The 23449-nt window shown below is 43.3% G+C and overlaps 1 protein-coding gene across 1 annotated transcript in view; it reads right to left on the reverse strand.

Annotated features, from left to right (window-relative positions):
* Positions 1–23449, reverse strand: part of PLXNC1 (plexin C1) — a 141271-nt gene that overhangs the window by 62061 nt on the left and 55761 nt on the right. Inside the window, exons 6-10 of the mRNA XM_080811988.1 lie at positions 17977–18130; positions 14521–14608; positions 12417–12519; positions 11970–12071; positions 1336–1475 (exon numbers count right to left, since the gene is read on the reverse strand). Coding sequence (XP_080668114.1) covers positions 1336–1475; positions 11970–12071; positions 12417–12519; positions 14521–14608; positions 17977–18130 — 587 coding nt within the window. The remainder of the gene's footprint in view (positions 1–1335; positions 1476–11969; positions 12072–12416; positions 12520–14520; positions 14609–17976; positions 18131–23449) is intronic.

Consider the following 23449-nt stretch of genomic DNA (forward strand, 5'->3'; position numbering starts at 1 on the left):
CTGATGTGGTTACTGAAATGCTACACGCAGAAAGGCCTCAGAGTCATTTAATCTAATAACTGCAGTATCTCAAGACACATTCGGAATTGAAATGAGAGCATAAAGAGTCAAAAATAGGGTAATGCTCTGAACACCGACTTATTTTCCAGTGACGATGATTGCCTTTCGGTGAACACGCAGGTGTCTAACTTCACAGATTTTGCTACACAAAATGAAAGATTTTTGCAATAAGGTATTTAGCCGGGATCAACGGCACAAAAATGCCTATGCCGCATAGATATAGCCGTTAATGTGTGCTTGATAATTCTGGTAAACAGCAGAGCCTCCCACAAACAGCTTTCTCCATCAAGATGACAGACATCCCAAATTTACTGCGGGGAGGGGGAAGAGGATGGCAGTGATATGCAGCAAATGAATTAAAACAGAAAATTCAGTAAATAAGTATGGCAGATTAAAACGCCATACAAATCTGTTGTAGTAGTTAAAAACCAAAACATCATGCTTCAACACGTTGGCTCCTATGCATTTCCACGATGCGAACGAGCTCAGTGTTATAGTTCATAGAGATTGTAGATGTCTTTTACTTCAAATTAACTCAAAGTTATAAAAGCTAACGAGCAGAAAACTCAAATTATCTATTGAGTTATTATTATGATTTCTCTCTTGGGGGTAACATTTGCACAAGGATGTTGGGGAGACACTGAAAAATTCTCTTCTCTCTCAAAGTTTCACTGAAAGGATGAGTTAGAGGAAAAGAAATCCCAGAAATAATGATGTTTAAATGGTACACTGACCAGATATCTGTGTTGGGGAGTTTGGTTTTTTTTCTTTAACTACTAACATATGTTCCATTTAGTTCATGTAGCCTGACACCAATCCAACAAAGAGAAGGCTATAACGAAAAAAACAGATCAGGAAGCTTCTTTTTTCAACTTTGGGTGATACATTGGAAGAGCTGTTCTATTTTACCATCAAATTCCTAAGTATGCAACTGATTTCCTAAGGGGATCATTTTCAAGATCATGTTTGTTATTCAAAATACTTGATTTTATTCATGGATATGAATTAAGACCTCAAATAGGCTAGGCCCTGAAATTAGTGGGTTCTGAGGTTTTGGGGGGTAAGAGGGAACAGATTCTCTCACAATTAACTTCAAATGTGGTGTTTAAATTATTCTCCTTCTTGAAATTATGTCTTATCAAATATGCAGACCAACGGCCCATTTTGGCACATGGCAATTCTTTGAGAAGATCGTAATCACAATGATATGCCTCTGGCATCAGGATGAGCTTTTTACTATATTATCAAGGATAAATGACTATTATGTCAACTCACACATCCTTCTCGCAAGTACTGGTTCCTTTCAGGATCATAGTAATTTTGGATGCCTGGGTAAAGTTTGCCCCTGTGACGATCACGTTGCTTTTCCCTAAAGTCGATATCTTCCGTGGCTCAATGGACTTAATGTAAAAGACCTGTTGGAAATAAAGATTCACACACAAGATCAAAGCTAAGAAATGGCATTGTTCCAAAAAATCTGTTTATGTGCTGCCGTTCGAAGAAATCACTGGGAAATTACGACATTTTGCAAACACAAGCAGACAGTGTTTAATGAAATCAATGAATTCAAGGAAGAGTGCTGAAGATTCATGTCTCTCAACATGCGACAGCATGAGGTCAAACCAATTAGTCTTCGTCTCACAAGACAGTTGAAAATACAGTTGAAGAGTCTGACATTCTGTCTGAAGGGTGAGATCTCATCAGAGTCTTGCAAATGCTCAGTGCCTTACGGCTCCCCATCCAACAACATGAAAGGAAAGACAAGGCGTCTGCTGAAGCTAGGCCAAGAAGCGTTATCATTAAGCTGGAATAAATGTCATTCTGGATAAGTTTAATTCCCTAGAAAGCAGTGCCTACTTTTTGTTTGTCTCAGTTGGGCTATTTGAAAACCAACCCAATCCGCCACCTAATATCCAATAGTAAGAGGCCAAACCAGTGTGGTCAATTGTGTCTTCTCCACGGTACCCATTTGTGTACGCTTAGACACCTTACTTCTCTGTTTGCAATGTCTAATCAAAATTTCCTCAAGAGTCTGACTCTTGGTTTTGGGTCAGGTCATGGTCTTGGGGTCATGGGATGGAGCCCCCTGTCAGACTCTGCACTCAGCATAGAGTCTGCCTGGGATTCTCTCTCTCCCTCTCCCCCGACTCGTGCTCTCTTTCTCTCTCTCTCAAATAAATGAATGAATGAATAAATAAAATCTAAAAAACAAAACGGAAGGGTTCCACACAGGTAAGGAAAAAAAAATGACAAATTCTCCTTAAAAGGAAAAGGCCTTCATTTGATGGCAAGAATCACTTTCTCTTTCAAAGATGGGACAATTCTGATTTCTTTCACTTTTCTCCTACAGATGCTACCTACCGTCTATCGTTTTGATCATCTTGTCGTTCTTTTGTAGACCATTTCCCGTGTGTCTGTGTTCTTCTACGACAGGGTGATCAGAACAGGACAGAAAATTCTGATTCTTGCCAATATAAAGTACAGCAGATCTCTAGCACGACAGCATTTCATACTCGCACCCTTGATGTTTGAAAACAACCTCCAGGGCCAGAGACACAGAGTCATGTGAAACCTGGCTAAGCCATCAATGCCCAGGGTATCCACGTGGAGGACCCAGTCCAGAAAGAGGCCACCGATGGCACTGGGAGAGCATCAGTCACGCCCAACACCTGCCTACCACCTGCTTCCTGAAGAAGCCTCCTGTTCCCCGCTCTTTTATAGGTGTGATGCTTGTCACGGTGGACTTGTGGGGCTGTTCCGGTGGAGCCTCCTGCTGAGAGGGAGGTGTGATTCTGCTACTCGGCAGACACAGGCGCTCTATGGCAGAGCGGGCACCAACACTCATTAGCACTATGGATTGGTTCTGTGGGTTGAGGTAAATTCACCGTTTGTGTCATCCCAGCAATGATGTCATGTGACAGAGAATTGATTTCCGTGGCAGAATTTATTTTAATCACTTAGTAGAGGACTTTCGCCCCATATTTATAGAATCATGAAGGGTCTGAAAGGGTCACTTTAATTACTCTGTTATACTTGACTGCATTTTATGGGGGAAATTAGCTGCAGGAGTGGTACTTGGAGTGGGGGGATTAGCAAAGACTTCAAGATAAATCCCTTGCAAATGTCAAGTGTGTGCTCTATGGCTAAAGGCTTACTCTTCACTCCGACACGGTGACAGCTAAGTGAACGCATATGTATTGAGCACGTAGGGGTCCCCAGAACAGCAGCAGGTGTCGTGGGGGCACATGATCTCTGTGGGTACCAGAGCAGGAGTTGGCTGACTAGTGGATCTGCCTGTAGCAAGCCAAATCCAGCCCATCGCCTGCCTTTGTATGGCCCATGAAAGAAATGTCAAAGAAGTAGTAATGTTCCATGACATGTGAAAATACATGAAATGCTGATTTTAGTGTCCACCCCATTCAATGATGGATCGTCCGTGGCTGCTTCGCGCTATAGCGGGGAGTAGCTGTGGCAGAAACAGCGGAGCTCACGAAGCCTAAACCTTACACCATCTGGCTCTTTGGAGAAGAAACATGCCAGCCCTTGCATGGGGGAAGTCCGCTGCCACCTTAGGGTGGCCAGATAGCCTGTGTTTTGTTGTATGTTAATCCCAACGCAGACTCACATTTTCGCCCAAGTCTGCCACGATCCCCACGTTTCTTTCTGGACAGCCCTTCTGGATTCCTGTATTTATACTGGGATATCTGATCCAACCAGAGTCTCACACACCCCAAAGAAATGCTACTTCTCTACCCTTGGGAGAGGATAAAAAGAACCTTATAACTAATGTTAAAAAAATATATATTTTCGGGGGTTGTATTTTGCTCCTTAAATGGTTCTGTAAATGCCATCGGAGGACCCACCACACTGCCTTATTAACTTTTTATTTTTCCCTGAGCAGAGAGAGCCCTGCTACTTCAAAAGGATTTTATTTTTAAACCTTATTGTTTAGAGAAGTTTCCATCGGAGGTCTAGGATGAAATCCAGCCCCGGTCTATCTCCTGAAAGCAGATGCTTCTAGTCTGTTTGCAAAGAGGGTCAGATTAGTTGCCCTTTGTTTGCTTGGAGAACCTCTCTTAATAAGTGAGTTAAAGAGCTAGCAAGAGGACCTCATCGAATACACTGTGCAGGTATTAAAAAAAAAATGGGGGTAGCTATACGGCTGTACCATGGGACTGTAACAATTCTTAGAAATATAGCATTTTCTATTTTTACTGATAAAGGTTTTTTAAAAATCCTGTACAGACAGAAGGCAAAGAATGACCTCCTGACAAATGTTTCACACACTTACTTTAGACCTATTTTTATATTTTAATCAAGAGTTAATCTCACAGCCCGGTAGGAAGTTGTGGGCCCCCCGAAGCTGACACGCAGAACGGGTTAATTTAAAAACAGAATCTAGTTTGATACAAAGAGGTGCTTTCTTCCAGCCATACAGTAGGACTCCACCCTTGTCTTAGGACCAAGGATTTCCATACGCCAAATCCAAATACCCCTGACGGTAACCTTCCCAACCCACGTTGCTCGGCAATTAACCTCAGAACAGTCCACTTCTTGTCAGTTATATTTTAAAGACAGAAGAACGCTTTTTAACTGGCTGCCCAAATTTAAATTATTTAATAAAACACTATGAACTCTGGTCGCTCACCGGTTTAAATTACTCCCCATTTTGTATATGAAAGCACATTAGAAACTGGTTAATTAGGTGATTACAGAATGCCCATTTGTTTTTATTTTCTTAAAACGAAGTCACTGTGGAATACTGGAAACAGCACAGCCCTTAAGAATAGCTATCTCTGGAAAGGTCTGAGAGGGTCGCTTCTGACAGAGTACGTTTTGTGAAGTCTGACGTCAACACAATTCAAATTACCGTGACATTAATGGAGAAACTACTGCCATGATTGAAAAGAACATTGGAAAGAGGTGCATTACGAAGGCTCCATTTATTAAGACCAAATTGTACTCTATTAATCTGTTTAAAAAAATCTGAATATAGCAAAGCTCTCGGTAGGCCTGGACCCAAATCGACGCTCAGAAAAACGTCTCTCAGAGTTTCACTGGCGACATTAGTTCAAACAGGACTGGATGAAAAGTCACATGGATTCAAAACCAGCTGGAAATCTGAAACCAAAGGACATTAGAGAGATGAAAGGTAGCACAACTAATTAAAGGAAAATGTCCTGTAGGGCTCGACAGGGGTGAATATTTGGTTCAGAATTATTTAACATCTTTATTAATGACTGAGAAGGACAGAAGTAATGTATTCACGAAATGGAGAAACTGAAAAAAAGCGGTGACCGGCAGCGGAAATGGGGAGGTATAAAAGGAGGTGAGATCCTGAAAGAAAATACAGTCCCGCCAAAGCCAAAGGAGAGCACTAGAGAGAATAACGCGGTCACGCTCCCTCCCGGCAGCCCTGGGACAGGCCCCAGGAAACTTGGGATGTAACCTCCAATCTCCGGTGGGTCCCGGGACATACCAAGAGTCCGAATGACAACTGAGATAGACCAGAAGATGACAGACCGAGGTCCTGGGCTAAGAGATCAAGGCTCGCTTCTCTGACATGGGGACTCTACGGGGAGGCTGATACGGCCTCAGGAGGGGCTGCCAAGGCCACTCCGCACAGTCGTCACTCTTGGCTGCTAACCTTCTGAATGTGGCAACTCAGAACTGGCTTGGGTGACTGGGACTCCGGGACCAGGGTGGGCAGCTCCACCCCTGGAGAGAACCCTGACTGTAAATTAGACCCAACCTCTCCAAATCTACCGCTCTGCTGGGTTTCAACTCCAGCATGACACTCATGCCACTCCAGTCTCCTCTGGGCCTCAGTTTTCGACCTTGGGCCTCTTTGGCTCTCCTAGTCCTGGAGAAGATACCAGTCTTGCCGGGGTCTGCTCCCTCCACTCTCACCACACCCCAGCCTCCCCTCTCTGGAGGCTTGGAGGCTGATGCCCCCCCGGCCCTGGCTGGAGGTCTTCAGCCCAGCCATGTTTGTGCCATGGATGGGCCAGGCTCCGCCAGTCGAATGCCAAGAGAAGCCAGTGTTATTTTTCTCCCCTCCAGACTGACTCTTATCACGAACACGACATCATTTCCTGCTTGTTTCCGTCCCTCAAGGTCCTACAGAGTAGAGTAGTGGTTGAAACTGTAGGCTCCGGCTTCACACTGCCTGTGTTCAGAGCTCTTGACTATCATTTACTAGCTACCTATCCTCTGCACGCCAACAGCTCTCTGTCTGTAAAATGGGGACGCTGTGAGCTCGCGTAAAGAGCTACTCTGAGTTCAGGACACAGCACAGGCTCAGCTACTGTGGGTCGCCACCGTGCAAGCTAGTACAGCCCGGCGGTCCTTCTTACTCCCTCTTCTGTTGCACGCACTGAACTGCTTCATGAAAATGGATTTTATTTCCTCCAATATTTTGTAAGTGCTGCAATGCAAGTTCCATGAAGGCACACGTTTTGCCCCCCTGTCTAGCACACAGTGTGCTCAATAAACACATTTTGAATGACTGGATAAATGAACGTTTGCTGGTGCGTTCAACGGCACTGAGCCCACCGCTACGCCCACAGAAGCCAAGCAACAAGGTAAGTCTTAAACTTCAGCTCACAGCTAAAGGCAAGGTCTGCGAAGGAGTCGATTCGGATTGCCTGTGAGAAATTAGGATGCACGTTCAGAAGTGGCGCAGGATGGGGGCGCCTGGGTGGCTCAGTGGGTTAAAGCCTCTGCCTTCAGCTCAGGTCATGGTCTCAGGGTCCTGGGATCGAGCCCCGCATCGGGCTCCCTGCTCAGTGGGGAACCTGCTTCCCTTCCTCTCTCTGCCTGCCTCTCTGTCTACTTGTGATCTCTGTCTGTCAAATAAATAAATTAATTAATAAAAAAAAAAAAAAGAAGTGGCGCAGGATGAGGAGAGGAGGGGCGAGGAAGACAAAGAAAGAACACAGCGAATGTAGGTGAATGCTCGGGAGCAGGAGACACGGCTTTGTAGGGCGTGTTTCCACCCGACCGAGACAAGCAGACGGCGAAGAGTAGCAAATATTAGAACATCGTATCATAGACCTTCACCACCTTTCCGTGAGAACAGGAAAGGGAGAGCAGCCAGCTCTTCTCTCAGCAGGTGGAAGACTCTTAAGAAAAGGAAGGAAGAGAAGTGAGTGCAGGGCCCCGGGGCCAACCCCCTGGGAGAGACCGGCTTCCACAGCTAAAAATACTTCTCATCCAAAGGGCAAACATAGGATTTTGAGTTCACTTCCCTGTTGTGGTGGTGCCTTTCCTTAAGGCAGCCCCCTCCCCGCTAAATCGTATTTGTAGCTCGGGTAAAGGGACTGGGGATAGGTGCGTGGACCAGCATGACAGCAGGAGGCCCAACCCGAGGCTGAACCAGGAACCCTGTCTCCTAAGGGCCATGTCCTTGGATGAGCCAATTCCCAGCTTAAAAGATAAGTGTCTAGAGAAGCATTCTGCAGCTGTTGGAGAACAAAAGCCAGGCTCCTCGGCCTGGTGTGGAAGGCCCCACAGATGCCGGCTACTGGGTCATGTCAGCCCTGTGTCCCAGGATTTCCTGCACCCATCTCTGGTCAGACTGAATTACTTGGGGTCTCCTGGACCCCAGGTACGGATGCCCTGGAATTTTCTGGTGACCCACTATGCTTTTGCTAACGCTAGCTGCTCTGCTTAGAACACTCAGTCCTCTGTCTCCATGTGTTTCGTCCCTCAGCGGTTGGCTGAAGTTCCATCTCTGTCCATCAATCCATCTGTCCATCAAAACCCTCACCAACCACGCTGATTCAGTGCTTTCAGCTGCCAGGCACTGGGCATCAATAAACAGGAACAACCGAGCCAAGGCTATGAGCTCAGCCAGGCTCTCTGAGTTGGCATACTTTCTGGTGCTTCTCCTATGCTAATATTTTTATTTTATATTCTTTCTTATGTACTCATGTACAAGATTCTTGAGACTGATGGCAAGACATGTGCTGGATTCATTTGTGCCCTCCTCATTACAGCTACGAAGCTCAATATAATGGCATCGACCAGACGCTCAAAACGACACCTGTAGGAAGCGTCAACTCTAGCTCAGCGTCATGAAGCCGAAGAACATGTCTGCACCGCTGCCATCTCCTGTCTCCAGCGCCCAACCCACAGGAAGCACTGGGTACAGGGGTGACGCAGGAAGATAGAGCTCTCAGTGGCTTCTCTGCTAGGAAAAGCGTTCAGTATTTCAATCAAGGCCAACACAGGACCCAAACTGGAAACATGGGGTTACACATCCCCAGGATAACGAAAGACAGTCGTATATGGCAGAGCAGGAGAAATCCCTCCTGTGACCAATACTACGCCATTCCCTATGATCCTAAATTGAGATTCTGCTCTGAGCCATATATTTAAAGGAAACATTCCAGTATCAACAAAATACCTTTCTCCAGACTAAGAAGTGTCATTCACATAGCAGCCCTGGAGATGGGCCTGGGCTCCCAGTTATGTTCAGCCTTGCTCTGCCCTCTTGGTAACCCAGCCATTTCTTTTAACGGCTCAGTGCCAAAGGTCAAAAGGCACAGGAAGACACTAATATAGAAGAAATTTTAAAAGTCATTGCCTGAATTACCACTCAGCAATTAAAAAAAGAACACAGGGGCGCCTGGGTGGCTCAGTGGGTTAAAGCCTCTGCCTTCGGCTCAGGTCATGATCCCAAGGTCCTGGGATCGAGCGCCGCATCGGGCTCTCTGCTCAGCGGGGAGCCTGCTTCTCCCTCTCTCTCTGCCTGCCTCTCTGCCTACTTGTGATCTCTCTCTGTCAAATAAATAAATAAAATCTTTAAAAGAAAAACAAAAAAAAGGAACACACTATTGATCTGTAAAAGAACTTGGATGAATTTCCAGAGAATTACGTTGAGTTAAAAAGGCCAATCCCAAAAGGCCATGTCAGGATGATTCCATTAATACAGACTCCTTGCAATTATAAAATTATAGAAATGGAGAAAAGATTAGTAGATGCCAGGGATTAGAAATGGGGAGTGAGAGAGAGGAGGAAAGGGGGTGTGGTGATAGAGCTGTTCTGTATTTGACTGTTATCCCTGTCAATTTCTTGGTTGTGATATTGTGTGATGGTTTTGCAAGATGTTACAACTGGTGGAAACTGGGCAAAAGATAAAGAAGATTTCTCTGTATTATTTTCTTAAAAGTACATGTAATCTATAATTGCCTCAAGGTAAAATTTAACTTTTTCCCGAACAGTCTTGAAAAAGACGAATAAAGTTGAAGGACTCACACTTTGTGATTTCAAAACTTATTACAAAGCTACAGTAATGAAAACAGTGTGAGATGGGTATACAGACAGACATATAGACCAGCAGAACAGAACAGATGGCCCAGAAGTAAATCCTTGCATATCTGATGAAATGATTTTTGATAAGGGTGCCAAGACCGTTAAATGGGAAAAAGCCAGTCTTTTCAACAAGTGGTGTTGGGAAAACTGGATATCCACCTGGAAAAGAATGAAGTTGGATTCTTGTATGAATCCTTATATGAAGTTGGATCCCATATATGAAAATTAACTAAAAATGGACCAAAGATCTAAAGTAAGAATTAAAACTTTAAGACTCTGAGAAGAAAACATGGGCAAAAAGCTTCATGACATTGGATTTGGCAATGATTGGATAGGACATCAAAAGCACAGGCAAGAACAACAACAAAAAAACTGGACTTCATCAAAATTAAGAACTTCTGTGCACTGAAGTCTACAATCCACAGAATGAGAAGGCAACCTATGGAATGGGAGAAAACATTTGCAAATCATGTATCTGATAAAGGGTTGATATCCAGAATATATAAAGAACTCGATAAATCAACAACAACAAAACAACCTGATTGAAAAATGGGCAAAGAACTTGAACAGACATTTCTCCAAAGAAGATACATAAATGGCCAATAAGCACATGAAAAGATGTTCAGTATCTTCAGGGAAAATGACTCAAATCCACAATGAAATACCACCTTACACCCACTTAGAATGGTGACCATTAAAAACAACCACAAAAATCACAAGAGTTGGAAAGATGTGGAGAAACTGGAATGCTTGTACACTGTTGGTGGGAATGTAACATGGCAGAACACCATGAAAAATAGCATGGCATTCCCCCCAAAATTAAAAACAGGATTACCATACAATTTGGCAAGTCCCCTTTTGGATATATTCCCCAAAGAATCGAAAACAGGGTTTTCAAGAGGTATCTGTACACCCGAGTTTATAGTAGCATCATTTACAATCGCCAAAAAGTAGAAGCAACCCAAGTGTCCATCCACAGATGAATGGATAAACAAAACGTACTATATGCATAGAGTGGAATATTTTTCGACCTTCAAAAGGGAGAAATCATGTTCCATGCTAATAATATGGATGAACCTTGAGGACATTATGTTAAATTAAGTAAGTCAACAAAAGGACAGTTCCTATATGATTCCACTTAGATGAAGTTCCTAGTGTCATCAAATTCATAGAGATAGGAAGTAGGATGGTGGTTGCCAGGGACTGGTGGGGGGAAGGGAGGGGGAGAGAGAAAATGGGAAGTTATTTTTTAATGGGTATAAAGTTTCAGTTTTGCAAGGTGAAATCTGTTCTGGAGAGGGAAGGTGGTGATGGTTCCACAACAGGGTACGTGTCCTTAAAACCACTAACTGTACACTTAGAAGTGGCAAAGATGGTAAATTCTGCTGGGTGTGTCTTGCTAAAACTGAAGGAAACAATTAAAACAACAACAAAAGAGAAATTTAACTCTTTTAAGAAGCCACTGCGTCCTTGATCCAAATACCTGTCATTCTGTCTTAGTTCTATGAGCTAATGGGAAGAGAAGAGTAGTAGCCCACCACTTAATAAAACCTCAAAAACTTCAAATCTGGAGAGACTGGCAACCAAGCCTTTCTAATGCCTTTAATTAACTTCGTAATCCATTTTGATTCACAGTCCCTCTGCCTGGTAGTTATTCACTGGAAGTCATTATCAACTTTTCAGTAGCGATGAAAAATATGCTACTTATCTACTATATTGGCACTTGACCTTAAATAACAGCAAATGGATAAACCAAAGCCATAGATTAGTCATGAAATAGAAAACAAAGCCTTTTTTTTTTTTTTTTTAGAAAAAGAAATGTTGTGTTTTAATTTGTCTGCTCCTACTAGACCTCCAGATTCATAAGAGCAAGAACCTATCCTTTTCTGTTTGTCACCACCTAGTACATGCTCAATTAACTCCTCTCAGCTCAGTGAAGTCAGCCACTGGGCACAACCACCAGAATGTTCACATTGTACTATTCTTACTTTTCAAACACGTCTGCTGGTTGAACTTGGTGATTTGCTATGAATAAAATCCATGGAATTTCTAAGGAAATTTGATGGAAAATATTTTTCCATGAAGAAAATTTTGGGGAAAAGTGTATGTCATAAGACACAACTCTACGCTTTGACACAGTTAACTATGGGTCACGTCACCTCTGCAAAGTAAAGAAAGGCAATCTGAAGGAGGTTAGTTGCTATATTTTGCATAGACTCCCTTCACCCCAGTAACCCCCAGGAAAGTCACCACAATGTGTGGTTCGAACTGAAATCCCCTCAGTGCTGTGTGCTCTCTGCTTCCTTCTAACTCCCCCAGAGTGAGCTGCCAAGTCACCTTGAAGATTTTACTCCTACTGGAACAATATCATTTTTCATAATTACAGAATTTTAATTTCTTTTATGTGAGTGCACAGCCTTTGATGTATTGAGCCAATTAAGTGAAACTTGGTTAAAAATCAAAGGTAAAAAAGGGAATTTTGGTGGAAAGTAAAACAGGGCATTTTCAAAAGGAACTCAAGGCGGGAAGAGTTGTTATTGTCATTCAAAAGGGGAATTTTTTCCATTAGGAGTTCCAAACCAGGGTCTGACCTGCAAGCCGGGATGGGTCCTATTACTCCTATTCTCCGTGACTCTTCCTCCTCCTGCTGTCTCGAGTGGTGTCCGTTTCTCCACAGCGACCTGACAGTGCTCCTGGAATGAAGAAGAGCCCTTCAATACCCAAACAGATGGGACACTTAGAGTTTGAAACAAACACGAAAGACAGACTGGGACTGGGTGACCAAACATTTATTTTTAATTTTTTTAAGATTTTATTTATTTGACAGAGAGAGATCACAAGTAGGCAGAGAGGCAGGCAGAGAGAGAGGGGGAAGCAGGCTCCCCGCTGAGCAGAGAGCCCGATGCGGGGCTCGAGCCCAGGACCCTGAGATCATGACATGAACCGAAGGCAGAGCCCTAACCCACTGAGCCACCCAGGTGCCCCACAGACATTTATTTTTTGGTTAAACCTTGTAACACCAAAAAATGGCACTTTACCTGGCTTCGCTTATAATCCGAAGGGTCACAAGCTGTGAAGGGATGGATACACTTCCTCTCACTTTTACACCAAGCACAGCCAGTTCCAATACACACTGGGCATCTGGCAACACGGAAAATCAACTTAATTCCTGCATTTTTAGGAAAACGTCCATATGAACCCCCCCAGGGGAGAGAGGACAGTCCTCTGAGGCTAGGCTACAGCACTGACTTTGTGCCCGCTCTGGGCAGCCCCCGGGGCTGATGGACTGTCATCACACCTGCAGGGCTGTCGCTATGGAAACCGGAAGCTCAGGATCACCTGCTGCGCTGGTAGATAACAAGAACCCACAGGCTCTGTTTCTGATTCTGGTTCTGCTGTTTGTCCACCCTCAGGTAAGTTCCCCTCTGGAGACCGACCTCCCCGTCTCCACCCTGAGATCAGCACGCCCTCACTCGCTGGAGTTGAGACACCCCTCAACTGCCCAGAAGATGCGAGACCGTAAGTATTGCCTGGCAAGTAGAGGGAAGGGGTGTCAGAATTTACTTTTAATCAAATTAAGGAAGAACTGCATCTACTACTCATCAAATAACCTATCACGTGGGGATTAACAGCGGAGGACCTGAGAAGCTCGTCACAGGAAAATCGGAGTTGAAGGAACGATAGAAACAGAAACTGAGGTTGGTCTGGAAACACAGCCGCGGGAGGTCAACCTGGGACTGCGGGACAGCCAGTGCAGGGAGAGGGGACATGTTTCATATTTTACAGTCTTCAAAAAAAAAAAAAAAAAGCCAAAGTGTTCTGTGACTCTGATCTAGAGAAACGGCAGCTTCGATGGGAGAAGAAAACACGGGCTCCCTGAAGTGTGTATCCAGCCACCTAAGTGAGCTCGAAGCAGGCTTGTGATTTGCATTCCCATCAAGGCCCCTCGGGAGCGGGTCCTGTACTGAGCCCCTTCCTAAGGGAAGCAGGTACTCAAGGACAGGGCACCCTCCCTCTCTGGGGGGACTGCGGGTCTGAGCAGCTGGTTCTTAATGACCTAGCTGTGGGACGGGGGCCAGTCACCTCCTTCCTCCTGGCCTCTACACGGGGGAGGGGGGACCTGCTTTATGTTTCAGCCCTCTTTGAGCCATCAAACTCTTTGTAACTCTCCCCCCTTTTTTCACATTTTCACAGACTTCTGAGGCATTCTGTTCCAAGTCTGGCTTCTTCCCCCTCCCCAAATGCAACCAGTTTATTAGAAATAACCAAACTTGATCCCTCTTTAAGAGTGCCACAGTGTTGAAGACGGGGTCCCGACGCTCCTGTTCGGCTAGCCGTCGGCTAGCAGTCGAGAGGCCCTCTGACTCTGTTTTGAGCCTGAACTCATCCCCCCCACCCCCCAGCAACAGTGGTTCTCAGGCCAGGCCAAAAGAAACTCGCATTCGATACCCACAGCGTCGGTCAATCAAACAACTGAATGAACTATAGAATCACTAATAATACAGCTTGCTGTTGTTTCCATGGGAACCTCCAACCCATCTTTCAACTGGAAAATCAGGAATCTGAGAAACACATTTCCTCCCTGTCTCCTCTCTGCTTTAGAAGCAAGGAGTGAGGTGTGGCCCTACTTCAGGGGGGTACGGAGCCCAACATGGCCAAAGGTGGTATGAAAAGTTGGCGGTGGGGGATGGGAATTAACACGTTCTTTCGATGAAAGAGATTTCATCTTGTCCTCCTCCTTGATGACTTCCCTTGCCTCATGCTCACACCCTCTCCCTTGACTCAAGTTCCCAAAGCCATTGTTCCGATCAGGGGAGAACACTGCAGCAGCACCCCTCCCTCCGAGCCCCTCCCTGGACTCACTCCAAGGCGCCTCTTGGTCTGGCGAAAACCTATTTCCCTGTTGGTAGGATCACTTAAGCCCAGTTTTTGCTCCTCAGCTGCTTCACCTTCCTTATTAGGGCTTGAACGAGACAGGTTATTAGCTCAGGGGCCCCCCATCTCCCGTTAGGCCATGCTCCAAAAGGCACTGTAGAAAGTTCTACCCCACAAAAGAGTTCTTTACGGAGGAGATGGAGGCGTAAAGCAAATAAATAAATTAAAACCAATGAGAGAATATTTAAATTTCAAATAAAATCTTACTCTCTTAATGACGAGCAGTTGGTAAAGTTGAATCTTTTTGATAAATGCCAAGAACCGACGGAGAATGTCACGTTGACAACCAAAACATCTGGAGCAAAGGGGAAAAAAATGTCATTTACGGTGGAGTCCCACTATCGTCAAGCAAAGCTGTAAATGCAAAAAATAAATATTTTTGCCTCCTTTGCATAGAGGGTGGGGCTGTGCCAGCTGCTTGCCAGCATTTCAATCAGTATGTGGTTCCTTCCCGTGGGCCATTCACGTCAGGCAGCCAAAGTGCACAGCACAAGCCTCCAAACAGACCCGGGCCCACCTCGCGTTCCAAGCCTCCCATGGATAATCACTAGGAAAAAGCCATTTTACAGCCCATTTACATCTCATCCTCTCCCCGGGATCACTATCTCAGCTTGTAATTGGCCACAGCATAAGAATAAAACAAGTCACCGAGCAAGAACTGCCTAGAACATGCTAACCAGAATGTTAGAGACGAAAATCCTGTAGCTTCAGCAACATCCACACTACCGATATTTGCCCAACAGACTCCAAGTGTGCCTCCCATGGGCCGGCTTCCATGAGCTTCTTGGAGTCAACTGTTGGCCAAATTTATGATAGAAAGTTCTCTTATTTGCTTTGGAAAACATACTCGCTGGGTAGAAACCCCTCAAAAGAATAAAGTAACAAGAAAGATAAAAACCGTGCTCAATCAACATTGGAGAAATGTCATCGTTCATGTATGTCCTTAACTTCTATATTCTATCCAAGGTGACTCCCCAACCCTGTGGTGTGTCAGAATCACTTGAGAAACAGATGAAAACAGATCCCAGGGCCATGCTCCTTGATAAGCTGAGGTAACATATGTTGAGAGCCTTTGGGACTCTGTGGTGGGGAATGTTTCCCCATGACGTGACTGTATACAGCCGGGGCTGGGTGTTACAGCCCGGAGTGGCCCCCTCAAAGCCCACTGTGTCCAGGGACCAGTGCTCCTCTGTGAGTTTTTCACCACCATCCGGTTGGTAGGATACTGTCTTCCTTTTCTGAGTTAATGGAGACAGAGGATGAGACTTTGAAAATGAAAGGCTTCACTTGGCCAAATAAGAAGTTGGTGTAAGTTGGTTGGCACCCCTAACTTTTCTTTGTGAACTTTTATTAGGGTGTGATTCCCAAAGTCTGAGAACCCTTACCTTCAGACACTTCTCTACAGCAGCAGAATTCATTCTGAAAGCCAGGATGCCACACACAATTCTGTCCACATAAAGTGGTTATGTGGGAAAGGATAACCCCTGGCTGCAAAGACCAGGAGGTCTGAGGGCTGGAGTGACCTCCCGGAAAGAGTATTGGCACAGCCGCTTGTGAATGTTGGTAGAACGGACATATAGACAGGAAACATGGAAAGACTCCCAGGGAAAACACGTTTCAGTGGAATCTACAAGGTTCAGTAATGAACACCAGGAAAAGTTGCGCTTTTCTTCATGTCAGCCGTGCACAAAACACTACTGGGAAATATCCCAAGGAAACGAATATATTTGATCTCTGCTCTGGTAGCATTTACAGTGATTCTATGAGAGATTAAATGGCTTAGGTGGAAAAACCCAATAATGACAGGACGGACACTCAAGGAAACAGACTATGAGTGGTCTGAGTTCCACGTAGCACCTGCCTACCAAGATGGGGGTGCCTGTGGGGGCTATGAGGGGTGCCCGAACAGCCTGGACTGTTATGAAGGAAGTGACCCTTCCTCCAATGTTTCAGAGCAGAAGGGCAACAGGATTTGATGAAAGGGGTGAGGTTACGGACAGGGCTTTGGCAATGTCCACGGGCCGGGTGAGTACAGGAAGTGGGACAGGAGTGAGTTTGCTGGCTGAGAATATGCAAGGCATTCCAAGAAAAAGGCAGGCAGAGGTCAGGTATAATGATAGAAGCTGTAAATGCGACCAAAGAGCTTTACAAGGTGATTGTGAATACTTGAAAAACAGATTTTATATATGCGTAAGATCTGCATTATAATGACCAAAATTAACTAGAAGCATATCACAAGGGCTGCATAGTGTAAACAAAGAAAAATGGAGAACTGGAATCATTTTCCAAGCTATCTGATCCCAAACAGTCACCAAGAGCCCAGAGGCTGAGAGGCATTTTTTTAAGCTTGGGTGTCTGGTCTGGTGCACTAAATTCCCTTCGGAGAGATTTGGGATTAACTGAGTAACACCAGCTCTTACCCCACAACTCCATGCCATCATGATCTTGTCCCATGTTAGGAGGCCTGTACCAAAGATGTGACCCTACTTCTCATTTTTCTTGCCCACGGAGATTCATGAGTGTGTCCACAATAACTCCTAGCTATCTCGAATCTGTCCACTTCTCTCCATCCCTGTCTGTCTCTGCACCCACTCTCATGGTCACCCCCGGCAGGATCACCCCAACGGCTTTCCTTCTATCTGATTTTTCACAGCTCACTTCTTTCCTCTTCTAGCCATCCTCCACCTGTGGCCATTCATTCATTCATTCAACAAAAATGTATTGATTGTAAATGGCTCTTTATACCAGACACTGTGTGCCTTCTTTGGTATCTATTTTCTATCATTCTGCTTTCCATCTGTCCCTACCCCATTTGCCTGAACCACATAGAATCTCTTTTGCTCTTCAAACAAAGCCTTTTCTCTCTTACTAGCCATCATAATAGTTGGTCTCTGCCTGGAACACTCTTCCCCCTTTTCCTTGGCTCCACTCTATTCATCCTCCAGGAAGATTTCCTCATTCCGTCAGGTTCAGTTAGGTGCCCAGGTTCAGTTAGGTGCCCCTTTCCTCCGCTTCCCATGGTTCTCAGTGCATTCACATACTGCACTGTAACAAGTCGTCTACTACCGTAGGCTGTAACAAGACGTCTACTACTGTACAGTCTACTACTGTAACAAGTCGTCTACTTGTCTCCACCCCCAAGAGGCTATAAATACTGTCAGCAAGGACCACGTCTGTCTCTTTCGGTTACCATATCCCCAGCACCTAGCACAGTGCCCGGGCCATAGTAGATATTTGAAAAATACTTCCTTTCTGAATGGATACAATGATATTAAGATGATAGAACATTAGCTGTTCTATTTTCTCATCTTGTCCAGGTTGTTCCCAGCTTTTCCGATCTCTGAATTATCTGAGCCCTTTGGGTAGGGTCAGACCAATGGTCTCTAGCTTTACCCCATGGTTGTCTCCAGCACCCCTTCTGCTGTCATCCTCCACTCACACGGAAGAGGGGGATGCTGGAGTCCTAGGAGGAGGGACAGCCAAGGGGAGCAGCCAAGGGGAAGGTGGGAGGTAGAGGGGGAGGTAGGCAAAGACTGAGTCTATGGGGGAGGGAGGCTAGACACACTCCCTCCCATTCAACTTGCTTCCTGGGCCATCTGTGTTCAGGAGGTTGTCTTGCTTTCTTCACTTACAAACCAAAAAACCAGCCAAAAGTCCACCTACCTTTGTAGGTCACTCTCGTGGGGATGCTGCATGTGCAGGGCTTGCTGGGTGGACTTTTACTCCTGCAGAGCTGCCTGCCCGTGTCCGAGCTCTTCACCGCGCACTCCCACTCCGCGCGCCTGGGAGGGAAGCTTCCCACCACAGTCACTGTAGTCTGTGTGGGGAAGAAGAAGATTCAGGAACCACGTCGTTGTTTCCATACCCTCTCCATCCATCCTCGAGCCTTATGTGAACTCACCCTCTGACATGCCAGAGAAGAAGAACTTCTCAGAGCGGTGATGTAAAGAAAGAGACGTTTCACCCACTATTTGCTTTGCCCTTCTGTGAATCTCATATTCCTATTCTCGGACCGTTTTTCTGCTCTGTGTGTATTTTTCTTATCAGTTTTCAAGAGCGCTCTGTAGAGATATTAATCCTTATCTGTCATATTTCTGACACATGTTTTCTCCTAATCTGTTTGTCTTGCAACTTGTACGTGTGGTTATCTTTTACCCCACACGACGTTTTTATGGCATCATGTTTTTGTCTTGGTTTTAAAGTTATTCCCAAACTTTAGCTTATAGACAAGTATAAAATTGTTCCACCATCTTTGTTTTGTTTTTTTAAACTTCTATCTATAATCTATCTGGAAGATATTTTTATGTATAGTATGAGATAAGAGTCCATCTTTACTTTTATCCAGATGGTTAATCAGCTATGTCATAACCACTTTCTTCAAAAATACCCTCCTTTTCTCACTGACCTGAAATACTGCTTTTGTCATATATTAAATTACCATGTATCTGGAATCTATTTCTGAATTCTGCTCTGTTCCAATTATCTATTGATTTACTTCTATCCCAATGTCAAGCTTTTACTACTGTGATTTTAAATATATTTAACATCTGAAAAGGCAAATCTCTATTTTTGTCATTTTCTTAGCATCTCCTAGACATTTGCTCTTCCATATAAATTTTAAGATTATCTTACCCAAAATGGGTGGGGAAACTATGAGTTTAATTGGAATTGTATTAAGTATATGCATCAGTTTTAGGAGATCTTATATATTTGTGGTATTAAGTATTCCCATCCAAACACATGATTTTTTTTTTTTCATTTGTTTCTGTTTGGGCCAGGGTTTATTTAAGAAGATGGACCTTGATTTCCTGGGTGCTAAGATACATTTTTCATTTCTTTATTTCTTACTGGTACTGTTATTAGATTATAGTTAAGGAAGGAGACCTATAAAATCTATTTAAAATTAAGGATTCATTTGCGGGCAAACATACAGAGTTTTGGGGTGGGAGGCTATATGTATGTGTGTGTACACAGATGGACACAGAGAGAAAACTTTGAATTTCCCCTAAAGCAACTTCTTCCCAAATGAATTATCTAAACAAACTAGGCAGCCAGTTCTCATGTTGAAAGAGGAAAATTATCCCTCCACAAAAAAGGAAATGCAATGTGATGAGATAAAGATGTTAGTTAATGTTACGGTAGTAATCGTATGGCAATAGATCAATGTATCAAACTAACCCATTGTACATCTTAAATTTATACAATGTTAGGTGATTGCATTTCAGTTAAAAAAAAAAAGAAAGAAAATGAAGGTTAGGGGAAAAAAGGAAATTCAAGGAATTAATATGCCAGTTGTGGACTCCTTTGGCAGCAGGTGCATGAAGGGGATCTGGTGGGAAGGTGGGCTAAGCATTAGAAAGATGGGAGCAGGGGAAGTGGTAACTTGCCAGCTATGATGAAGAGCCATAGTCCCAGACACCCTGGGAGGTATTCATCTTCTGTTACACTTCTGACTTTCACCTGGACTTTCCAAATGGCCAGCTTCAAACTCTGCTGTCTCTTGTCCTCGAATCAGCTTGCTACACCTAATCTAGTCCTGGGGTCAGTGTCATCTTTCCATTTTCAAAACATTCTGTTTCTCACCCATAAAAACTTGCCAGAGAATGCAAGTTCTTATAATCCAGCCTTAACTAGACTGAAGTCCAACCATCTCTAGCAGACTAGAGCATAGCAATGAAGCCCAGACTACTCCCACTAGCTCACCTCCAATAAGTGGCTGAGCTCTCATTCTCGCTTTCTTCGACCCAGATGCACACACATCTCAACACATGATCATATATTATCCTGCATACATACAGGCCTTAAATTTATTTCATCACTCAAATGCTACAACAACAGAATCAGAAATTCTTGTGAAATCAAATTTTCCATATTTCCTTCCAATTCTCACATAGCTTTTACGTAACCATAATCATTGAATTTATTGGTTCCCTATTTATCAATCTCTTAACATGCGCCAAGGGTGGTGCAAGGTGTTAAGTGCTTTAGTGAATAAAATAGCTGTGGTTCTTGCCCTCGAAGAGCTTATAGTCTAGCAGAAACATGGGGATGTCACCTTTCAGAAACTGGATGGCCATCTGGTGTGAAGAGATCTCCAAGATGGGATAGAAGCCTGGGCTAGGATGGTACAATAGAGAAGGAAAGAACTGACAGATTCAGGATACCCTTTAGCAGTAGCATGGGGTGGGACAAGAAGTAGAGCATGTGGATATGGAGGATTTGGGTAAGGAAAATGGATGGAAAGAAGTACTGTGTACTGAGATGTGACACACGGAGGGAGAGGCAGACTTTGGGCGGAAAATGCAAGATTTCAATTTTGTTTGCGTGTAGTTCAAGATAGTTGTGTAATAATCAAGAGATAGGTCAAGTTAGATATGGCCTGGAACTCAGAGGAGCAATCTGGGCTAGAGATAAAGGAGACAATGAACACAGAGATGAGATATAAAGACCAGGGAGTGGAAAAAATGGTCTTTAGAAAAAGTAGAGAGCTAAAGACAGGAAGAGTCCAAACGGGGCCTAAAAGAAATCCAGTATTTAGAGTCAAGGAGAGATGAAGCCAGCAAGGGAGGCTGAGGCATGGCCAGAGAGAAGGAAGAGAGCATGGACAGGGTGTGCCAAGGGAGGGAGGGCAATGGGAGAGGAGGTTTCAAGAACACAGCCAACAGATGAAGTAAGAGGAGGACTTACAGTGTCTGCTGGAATGGCTACAAGGAGTTCGCTAGTGACCTCAGCAAGAACAGTTACAGGGAACCCTGGAGCAGAAGCCAGGTTGGAGCTGACCTGAAAATAGCAAGTTTTTTCAAGTGCAGTGGAAGGAGAGGGTAGCCAGGGACCTGAAGGTATTTTTGTGTGAGTGTGGGTTCCAGGCAAGTAGGGATAAAAAGCTGACACCTGGCTTAATAAACCCGACTTGGGAATCCTTACCAGGTTGACAGCTCCTTCCCCAACTATGCTGGATAGAGAGGGAATGAAGACACAAAGAGTCAAATGAAATAAAGAGTTTGAATGTCAATTAGCTGGTAATTCCCCTGGAGCCAGAGAGCTTGCTACACAACATTCTAGCAGGTTGGCAGACCTTATTTTACTTAACCATTCTGCTTATTGCCAAACAGTGTGGTTATTTCCAGGTTTCTCAGTCTACAAAGCTACTGAAATGGCATCTGCATGCTTACATTTTTGCTTCTTTCAAGTTACTTCTTCAGAATTTGAAGCCTGGAATTAGTGTTTCAAATAAAATGAATATACTTATGACTTTTGAAACAGAACAGCAAATTGCTCTCCAAAAAGGCTGTACTAATTGGCATTGCCAATGCCAGATGTTAGCATATCTTATCACTTTAATTTGTATTTATTAGATAGCAAGTGAAGTTGAACATATTCCCCTAACTATGTCTAACTCTCTAAACCTCCTCTTGTGAGAATGTAAGCTTTTGCCCACTCTTTGGTGGCCTGGTGTTTATCTTTTTAATTTCTCCTGGATTTAATATCTTGCAATGAATATCTTACGTGCTGCAAATGTTTTCCTGAATTGTGCTTTAGTTATCTTTCTTGTTGTATATTTTTAAATGACAAGTATATGAATGTTTCCCCTTTGTTACTGCATACTACATTGCTTCAGAGCTAAGAAAATTATACTTCCAATTATCTGATGCCCATTTCTATTTTCCGTTTTTTAGTGTTAGCTTTTTCTATGAATTTCTTAATTAGCTTTAATTTTTATATTTAATGTAAAATATGAATTAAGTTATGTTTCCATATTGTAAGTCTGTTATCTCAGCCTCTTTTAGGAAATAATTCTTTTGTTCCTTCTTAGTTTATGATATCTGATCTTACAATTTTTACATTTATTTCTGATCTTTCTAGCCTATTCCCACGATCTATAGTCCTACTTTTAAACAGAATCAATGGGTTGAGTCATTGTCGCTATCTACAAGTTTATAATTGTATGGAAATGGTCTAGCTTAAATACATTTTTGTTTTTCCAAAATACATTTTGGATATTCTTCACCAGTTCTTAGTACTTCAGCTGAAATTTATATTACTTTTAAGAAAAAGTCTATTCAAATCTTCACTGGGATGACATGAAATCTAGAAAATAGGTTGAGGAAGAAATGACATTTTTATGATATCTTACTGCCCAGATACGTAGTATGTGTCTGGATGTATTCAAGATGTTTTTTCCTGTCTCCCAAGAAAATACTTTGTGTGTTTTTGTTTTTATTTTTATTTATGCTTTTTTATTGGTAAGGTTTCCCTATCATGAGTTATAAACAGCTGCAATAGGCTACTGCCCCACTAATTGCCGTTAGAAAGAACTGTTTAAGGCAAGCTATTGCATAGCCCAAATTGCTGTTTTTGGTAGCTGTCTTCAACATGTATCTTCCAGTAAAAGTGATTTTAAAATATAGGGTATACACCTCACCCTTTAAGTTCATGCCTGAGTATTTTGGTTATTGTCAATGAATGGGATCTTTTATTATTTGACCTTAACTCCTTTACCTCACTTGATGTTATTGATATGTGAATGTTTGTTGAACATTTAGCACTTTAATTTTACTTTTAATTAGAGTAATTTTAAAAGCTAATATATTTAGATTTGGAAGATATACAACCACTTCAGATGAGCAAATAGGGATACTTTTTAATCTATTCCTTTCCCATAGCTATGTCTTACTTGTCTCTTGTGTTACTGCACCAAACACAACTTTAAAAACAATGCTCATTGCATCAGTGATGGTGGAATTCCTTGTTTTCAATCTGATTTGTAAAAGAATGTTTCTAGTGTTTCTGCCTTAAGAGTCCTGCTGTCTGTAGGAGATACTTCTATTTCTATGTCTTTTCTGTTTTTATTAGTATTAGCCATTTTCACTGATTGTTGCAATCTCTTTATAGGTAAACAAATGATTTTGCATAATGCAAAAATGGGATGTCGCACATCCTTTTTGTGTTTGTGTATGTGAGAGTTTCATTTTTCTTTTTTTTTTTCCTACTTTCTCAGCCTTCCCTCTCACCACATCATCAGTCCCGCCATCAGGAGAGCCCATGTTTACGACCTAGTAAGAATTCGTTCATATCTTTTCTTCATGCGCAAATAATTATATAGAGACATAAACATATACAGTAGATCATGCTATAA

This window comes from Martes martes (assembly GCF_963455335.1).
Source record: "Martes martes genome assembly, chromosome: 8".
Taxonomy (NCBI): Eukaryota; Metazoa; Chordata; class Mammalia; order Carnivora; family Mustelidae; genus Martes; species Martes martes.